At 55.6% G+C, this 8207-nt stretch overlaps 2 protein-coding genes across 2 annotated transcripts; both read right to left on the reverse strand.

Moving 5' to 3' along the window:
* Nucleotides 1–1049: 1049 nt before the first annotated feature.
* On the reverse strand, nucleotides 1050–2466 carry LOC308051892 (avidin-like; the record flags this gene model as incomplete). The annotated part of the gene is made up of 4 exons (XM_080362541.1): nucleotides 1050–1083; nucleotides 1154–1274; nucleotides 1698–1908; nucleotides 2395–2466. The coding sequence occupies 4 exons, from the start codon at nucleotides 2464–2466 to the stop codon at nucleotides 1050–1052; spliced, it is 438 nt and encodes a 145-aa protein (XP_080218667.1).
* Nucleotides 2467–2883: 417 nt separating this feature from the next.
* On the reverse strand, nucleotides 2884–4305 carry LOC308052204 (avidin-like). The gene is made up of 4 exons (XM_080363025.1): nucleotides 4195–4305; nucleotides 3854–4064; nucleotides 3273–3393; nucleotides 2884–2992 (listed from the first exon to the last, which is right to left on the reverse strand). Exons 1-4 carry the CDS (start codon nucleotides 4264–4266, stop codon nucleotides 2947–2949), a joined length of 450 nt encoding a protein of 149 aa, XP_080219151.1. The 5' UTR covers nucleotides 4267–4305; the 3' UTR covers nucleotides 2884–2946.
* Between the last annotated feature and the right edge of the window lie 3902 nt (nucleotides 4306–8207).

Consider the following 8207-nt stretch of genomic DNA (forward strand, 5'->3'; position numbering starts at 1 on the left):
GTTAGTGAGTTCACACAGTAGATGGGTGTGCGCAAAGGGCACTGGGCCCTTTTTTGACGTTTAGTTTCTTTCCTAATGAGCTGATAAGATACAGCTTAATGTAAAGGCAATGTTGTCCTGTGAATTTGAGCGTCTGGAATGAACCTTATCCTGTTCCACCCTCCAACTGATGGGGTGAGTGCCAGTTAGTAGGAAATATATGCGTATGTACATAAATACAGAATGAATTCTTGCAGTATCTGGCCTTAGCCACCCAGTGTGCCCAGTAGCTGCCAGTGGGCCCCAGGCCCCTCTTCTGGTCCTTCTAGTATTCAGCCTGGAATTTGGAGCACATCAACACTCCAAGCTCCCAATTTGTGACCATGGTCCCCTCTGTGAGATCTGCCACCCAGCTTTCCCCCATTTGTGCACCCAGGACTGAGCCCCCCGCCCAGAGCAGTAGCTGGAAATTGAGTTAATGTGAAGACAAGGCAGACTGGGATGCAAAGATGCCAGATGAGGCCAAGTGAGTGTTCTGACTGCATGCAGCCTTTATCCTGATCCCCAGCCATGGGGCAACATACTGCTCCACAGCAGGGGTGCTGCCCAGGGACACCCACCACAGGATCCCTGCAGGTGCGTGGGCAAGAAGGCACCTGTTGAGGCCTGAAGCCATGGTCAGAAAATCGAATTACCTAGCTGCTGTCCTCCCCTTGTCTTCCAGACCCTTCCTCCCAACCCCCAAAACATCACCCCACCCACCCCCAGCCACCACCTGCCCCTCACCTCTTCCTGCCATAGAGTGGCTTCTTACACCCCAGGGACACATGGTGTACAGCTCTCTGCCAGGCAGAAAATGTTTATTTGGCTGTATCTGCAGGGAATGCAAGCTTTGGGAAGGGGGTCCCCAACAGCGGGATACTGGGAGGCACTGCGAGGAAGCCAGGCAGCACAAGGGTGTGTTTCCCAGCCATGATGCTGGGAGCAGCAGGGAGCCCAGCCTGGGACTCAGACAACACAGAGCCTCAGGTGGGACAGCAGGGTGCAGGGAGATCCTGTCCCTGTCCCCATCACATGACACGGGTGAAGATAGAGGTGCCGACCCTACAAGGAAAGCCCAATCAGTAGGAGGGAAGGCAGGGCGGTTGGATTGGAGGGCAGGTTCAGGGCTCACCTGGTGGCTTTCCAGACGTCCCTGCGGGATGGGACTTCTTCCCGCAGGAGCCACGTGGTCTCCAGTGTCTCCTTCCCACGGCGGTCCACAAAGCATTGGCCCACAAAGGCTGTGATGGAGTCTGGTAGGGTGCAAGGGGGCAGAGGGGCTCAGAGGCAGTACCTCCAGACAGGGGAACCTAAGCCAGTTGATCCTGGCAGACTGACAGACAGACACCCCCTCCACATGCCCTGGGCAGACAGATGGATCTCCCTGCCACATTGCCCAGATTAGTTACTTCCATATCACCTAGAGACATAGATGGGCACTGCCCCTGCCATGTCCCTTAGACAGACAGATGGACACCCCTGCCAACTGTCGCAGACACAGATATCACCCGCCACATCTCATGGGAGGAGTGAGTGTGTGTGGCTGGTCTGTGGCTGCAGCCAGGATTTCTCTGGGTGCCTCAGGGGGTACAGGGGGCAGCTGGAGGGAAAACCATTCCCAGCATGAGTAGGGAATCGCTGACTGACCCAGGATGCCATGCTGGATACTGCTATACCTGCAAACTGCCAATGCACGGTGAAGCCGAAGGTGGGCTGTCCCTTGTCACCAGGGTGCTGCTGGGCTCCACGCAGGGGCGACACCAGGATCTGCTTGTTGGTGGCTGCCACGGCAGTGTGGTAGGAGCCCAAGAAGGTCCCGGCTTCATCCAGGGCTGAGAGTGTCATGTTGGAGCCCAGCTCATTCCTCCACAGGCCCTGCAGGTCACACTGGAGACCGGGGCTTGTGCCAGTGCCATGGGCAGCGCCAAGCTAGGACCCCCACTGCAGCTTGTGGGGGTGGCAGGACATGTGCCCCATGTGTCTGGCAGCTGGCATGGTCCCTCTGCCCAGAAACTGGTATCAGTGGCATGGGAACTTGCTCTAACGTCACCTCTCCCTCCCACAGCAGGGCAGAGCAGGGCAGAGCTAGGGGTGAGGGGTACCCCCCATACTTGAGGTAGGTGACTAACACTATCCCTGGGGACAGCACAGTCAGAGCTGGAAGCCCCCATGGTCACACACACCGCACCCTGGAGTGACACAGCATGGCACAGCAAGGTACAGAGCAGCAGGAGGAGGCAGCCCTTCAGCTGTTCCTGCTGCGCCCGAGGGATGGCATGGCACAGCACGGCACAGCATGGCACAGCACGGCACAGCATGGCACACCAGGATCAGGCAGCCCCGGGCCGGGCGCTGCCCCCCGGCTGCCCTTACCTTCCTGGCAGCAGAAGCATGGTGGTTGAGCAGGGCCAGGACGAGCAGGAGGCAGCAAAAGAGACTCTTCATGGCGGCGGAAGGAGCAGTGGAGGCCGTGCGCAGTGCCTGAGCTCTGCATGCGCTGCTGCCCCGCGTCCGCTCAACCTCTTTTGTAGTGGAGGGGGCTGTAGCCGGGCAGCGACCGCCCATGCCGGGCTTCCTGCCAAGGGCCAGCCCGGTGGGACACAGGCCACTGGGCAGCACGCCAGACTGAGCAGGGCAAGGCAGGGGTCCTGAGAGAGCACAGTGAGGTGGTGGGGGCTGTGATGGGGGAGCTTGGGTCACGGGGATGTCACAGCAGGGGGCATACACTGGGCTTGGGGACAGTGACAGGATAGGCCATGGGATGCTGTGAGGGGACAAGGGAATGTGGGCACTGAGCCATGACATGACAGGAGCCAGGTGGATATTTGCAGAAAAGCTTTATTATTAGAAGCAGGTAGGGAAGCAGCAGATGGGGTCCACAATCCCAGCATTGCCACCAGCCTGGAAACCCCTCCACTGCCACCCTCACTCTCTCTGTGAGTGCAGGCGGGTGAAGATGTTGATGCCAACCCTGTGGGGACACAGAGGGAGGAGATGTAAGCGTGGGAATTGCATCCTTGCACAGGGGAAATGCACTCTCCTGGTCCTGAACACCCACCCAGCCCCATCCCACCCCCTAGCAGTGTTTGCACCATGATAGGACCCCCAGGGGGGCCACGCGTGGGTACCCCATTCTCAGTCATCCCCACACTGACAGCAGCTCTGCTGAGTGTTCAGCACCGCAGGGTGGGAGAGACCCAGCCCTGGGTATGTGCAAGGGAACCCACATGTGGCAAGGACAGGAGGCTTACATGGTAGCTTTCCAGTCATCCTTGATGTTGTCCACACGTGACCTCAGGAGCCACATGGTCTTCAAAACCTCCTTCCCTGTCTCATCCACAAAGCACTGGCCCGTGAAGACGGTGACAGAATCTGTGGGAACGGGACAGGAGATGGATGTGAGCACGGCCAGGGCTGCAGGTCAGTGCCAAGCTGTGACTCAAAGCAGGGTACAGCAGACCCGGGCTGTCCCTGCCGTCTGGAGACAGCAGTGATGGAGAAAGCAGGCAGGAGGGGTCAGAGGGCTGGGGGTCTCACATAGAGATGGGCAGACAGCAGAGAGGTTCAACCCCCAGTGCATCCTGTGTGCCCTGGGACTGGGAGGTGACACCAGCCAAAGAGCTCTGGGGTCAAAGATGGAGAAGCATCAGGGATACCACAGGGTATGGGAGAGCACTGGGGATACTGCAGGGGAAGGCAGAGGGTGATCACTGCAGGGGAGGGCAGAAAGCATCAAGGACACCACAGGGAGAACAGGGCACCACTGGGAACAGAACTGGGAGGGCAGGGTAGCTCTGTGGACACAACAGGGAGGCTGGGAAAGGACACGCACCTGAAAAGCTCCAGTTGACTGTGAAGCCAAAGGTGGGCTGGCTATTCTGGTTTGTGCGGTGCTGGGACCCTTGCAGTGGTGACACCCGGATCTTGTTTGTGGTGGCTGTCACAGCTGTGTGGTAGGAGCCATCGAAGTTACCTTCTCCGTTCACAGTCCCGATGGTCATGTTGGAGCCCAGGTCATTCATCCAGCGTCCGGTCAGCACACACTGGAGCAGAGGAGATTCAGTGTTGGTGCCACAGCACAGTCTGGCCGCAGTCAGGGCAGCAGGAGCGGGGACCCCTGGGAACCACAGCCCCCTGCCCACCCTGCCCTGTACGTCCTAGCCCTGACATTACCTTTTTTGCAGAGAAGCCGGGAGCCACCAGGGCCAGGCTGAGCACCAGGAGGAAGGGAGTCATTTGCACCATCTCTGCAGCAGGCAGACAGCTGTCGTATGCGGGGATGTCCTCCTTGTAGGGCTCTGCTGATGTGCCTGCTCCCTCGGCTTTTTATTGCTGCCAGGGCTGCGGGTGGCACCTCCAGCTAGGACATTGTGCAACCTGGGTGTTTCCAAATTGGCAGTTCCCAAATGTATAAAAGGGTGGTTACTAACAGATTTTCCCAGAAGTTCCAGCTGAAACTGTCCCTCCTTACTCACGCTTCCCTGGCACCTCGCTGGGAGGCCCTGGCTCCCACAGGTCAGTGACTGCCAGGACTGATGCTCAGCCAGGGAAAATCCCTCTCAGGGGCTGTTGTCCTTTCTGCCACGTGTTTGCCACCCCACTGCAGTGTCCGGGGTGCATAGGGGTCGCAAAGAGCCTTAACTCCAAGGCACCCCAGGACTGGCCACAGCACATGGCCTCAACCTGCTCCTCCTCACCTGGTATCCTCCCGCAAACCCACCCAGAACTGGGGTCCTTTCGTGTCAGTACCATCCCACCATGGTACTGAAGCAGCCACAGATAAGGCTACAAAGGACCTGGCCTCCTCTCCCCTGAGGCTGGAATGAAGGTTTGTTGATGTTTTTACAAGCTGGCTTTTGTCAGGAGGAATTTTTTATTTTTTTATTAGAAACAAACATTCCCTGAATATCTTGGACATCACATTTTAATGCTGACAAAAATTCTATTTACACAGGGAGTCTTAAATACCTTTAAGTATGTATTTATATAATTCTGCTTACATTCTATTTGTTGCTCTCCAGGAAGGCTGAAGCAGCTCAGTTTGTACCAAAGTTTCTCACTCATTCCTTAAAGATTTTCAAAGCAGTCTCCTGAAATATGTGTTTTAATTTCCTCAGTCATCACAGTAAGAGCTGATGGAGCCCTATTCACCAGAAAATGTTCCTTTTCTTTAAATGGAGACAAGACAACCCTCTGCAATATCTCAGAAACACTTCCAAATTTTTGCTTCCCCTTTAATCTCACATTTGAGCTTCAGTTTCTCTCCAATAGCAAAATTCATCACTGCTCGGGCTGGGGAGCTGCATTTCTGCTGCTGATATCTCAACACCCCCCCATCCTTTCTGCAGGAGCCCCACAGCCATCTTGCATTCCTGCCCACAGGAGCTCCCTGGCCAGAGCTGCTTGCGGGAAATTCCTGCCCCAGTGTTTGCTTCCCTCTGTTTCAGAAAATAACTGCATGACAAGGTACATTTTCTCACACAGCTGGCTGCTGTTTGCTTTGGCTGGGGTTTTTTTCTGACAGGTGCTGCCTGGAGCGTGGCTGTCATTCATGGTAATGGGCACAGTCAGTCTGGGAAGGTTGCAGGGAGCAGGAGGGGAAGCCATCACCCCCTCACCATTATCCCCTCACCATCACCACCTTGTCATCATCCCCTGTCCATCACCTTGGTTCGTGGAGCTCCTGCAGGGGCCCAGTGGGCACAGGAATGGGCAAAACAAAGTCCCCAGGCTGTCACCACTGCTGATGGTCACCCAGAGCTCATTTAACACCATAGGTTTACTCTTGCATCACATAAACAATATCGGTGCCATCTGTTCATAACCTTTCATAATCCTGTATTTACAATCTCTAGCCCAGCAGTGCATCTTGCAGGTCGAGCGATCAACTCTGTGCTCAAGGAGGTGGATTTTTTCACCAGTCTTAGCTGAGCCAAAACCAAAACAAGCTGAGAGCTGGGATATCTCCCAGGGTTTGCACCTTCCAAAGGGCAGCCAGCGAAGCGGCTCAGGGCTGGCAATCATTACCACAGCTAAATGCTGCAGTGCCAGCCTGAGCCCTGGTGCAGCAGGACATGGGCAGGGGGAGCGGGCAGGCAGGGAAGCTGCCCAAAGCAGAAAGTGCTGAAGAAGTTAAAAGTCATCAGGGCCGTGGTTTAAACCCACACGTTCCAGGGGTCAATAAAGGGTTAATGAATAATAAGAAAAAGGGTTACTGAGTGATTAAACCTGCTGCTCAAGCTGAGATTGAGTCAGCCTTGAAAAAACAGCACTACAGGCAAACGTTAGGGAAAATCATGTGTGTAACTAAGGGTTGTCCTCCCAGCCAGCAGCCATACGCAAGTAGAAATTGCTGAAAGCAGCTACAAGTCTTAATGAGATGATAAAGTCAAAAGAGGAGGAAAGTGCAGAAATAGCCCTTGATACAGACTGAGTAGCCCAACCTTCAAAAGAAAGTCTGCCGGCAGGCTGTTACCGGAGGTTAAGGAGTGATGCTTACAGGTCACAGCACTAAAACCCAGCCCGATTAGAAGCTGTGCTGGCTTCGGCACATGCTTTTTTTCCTTGCCAGCTGGATTGGGATGTCACCCTCCCTGGTGGCTGCCAACACAAGACAAACATAGCGGGCAGCCCAGGAGAGCTGCACTGGTGCCCCAGCATCCCAGTCCCCCTCCACCCTTGCCATGGTGACCCTAATGGATAGTGTCTCCGTTCCTCTCCGTCACCTGTGGGCCCTGCCATGGGAGACTAACACCAGCTGGTCCAGGGAGGCCGCATCCGGGACAACCTGCCTTTCCCAGATAATATTGTTATTCCTCTACCCAGGCGTATCAAGAACGCTCCCCCAGGGAGTGAAGAAAAGGCCATTTATCACCTGTGGGCAGCACCCGGCCACCGCAGAGGTGCCCTGTCTGTACCAGCTCCCGGGGCAGGCAAGAGCTGGTGTGGGTGACAGTCACAGTGGGGAGGACAGGCTGCTTGGGTGAGGGCTTTAGAGGAAAGAAGCTCTAAAGTGGGCAGAAAGAGCTTGTAGTCAAACATGGGGGCAAGACCATCTCCCACCTTCCCAAAGCCAGAGAGATGCAGCCTTCAAAGGCTGCGTAGAGAAAGGTGCTGAGAAGGAAAAGGAAGTGAAGCACTCACTCCTGGATAGAAGGTGACAATTAAGGGCTAACCCTGGGGCACTGCTGCTCCCCACAGAGACATTTTCAGGAGGAATGCTCAGTTCCTTGTCTTCCTCTGCCTCACAGACAGGAGAGCAGAGAGCAAGGGGCAGGTCTTGCAAGCCGTTACATCTTGGGGGTGGCACATGTTGCTCCCCACAAGAGTGAGCCTGCAATTAGGGCTTGCCCCTCCCTGCATTCTCAGCCCTCCATCCCACTCCAGGAAGACAAGCAGGAACAGCAGTGGCTCCCCAGTCCAGCTTGCCCCCAGGGCAGAGAAAGACACACAAGGAGGTGAGACAGCTGGACAAATTTATTATAAACTTAAAATGATTCATCCCCTAAAACATGCTCCGCTGCCCACCCCCAGCACGGAGGGGTGCCACAGAACCAGACCAGGACCTGCTGCTTGGGCTCAGATTGTCACAGGCTGGGGAGACATGGCTCCCCAGGGATTGTATCTGTCATAGGCTCTCCTGGGGCTGGTGCCTTGGGGCAGAGCCAGTCTGTCTGCAGTGTCAGGGAAAGGAGAGACAATTACAGCATCCACGTGTCTGGGTGCACCGTGGTTCAATGTCCTCACACACTCACACTTTTTTTTTGTTTGTTTTTGTTTTTTTCTGCCCTGCAGGTCAGCTCCCACCTTATCCAGTCCACTGACTGCAGGAGAGAGGGCTCCTGTGCTCCTGGGCAAGGTATCAGCTCTGGTGGAGAATGGCTGAGGGTCCTGCAAACTGTCAGAGCCCTGAGCGATGGGGAAGGGGAGGCAACAGCTTCAGCAGTGCCTCCTTATCCCACCCCTCTCATCTTCAAAGAGACATGACCCCGCACCTCTAATATCCCCTGTCATGCTCAGCATGGGTGGCCAGAAGCCCCCTGAGGTGCAGGACATGTAGTGGAGGTAGGGAAGGAAAACAGCAATATAAGTATTATCAAAGAAGGGGAGGGAAGAGTCCCTGCCCACCAGCTGAGGCTACCCCACAGCCCCTGGGTACACCTGCTCCCTGCTCAGTGGCACCAGGC

Source organism: Nesoenas mayeri, assembly GCF_963082525.1.
Source record: "Nesoenas mayeri genome assembly, chromosome: Z".
NCBI classification, from domain to species: Eukaryota; Metazoa; Chordata; class Aves; order Columbiformes; family Columbidae; genus Nesoenas; species Nesoenas mayeri.

Bases quoted from the DNA above. Each gene is read 5' to 3' on its own strand.
- LOC308052204 (XM_080363025.1), bottom strand. From the start codon at position 4,266: ATGGTGCAAATGACTCCCTTCCTCCTGGTGCTCAGCCTGGCCCTGGTG. The intron at 3,394-3,853 runs GTGCGTGTCCTT...CCGTTCCCACAG, and splicing joins AGTCAACTGGAGCTTTTCAG to ATTCTGTCACCGTCTTCACG. The intron at 2,993-3,272 runs GTAAGCCTCCTG...GTGTCCCCACAG, and splicing joins GATGACTGGAAAGCTACCAT to GGTTGGCATCAACATCTTCA.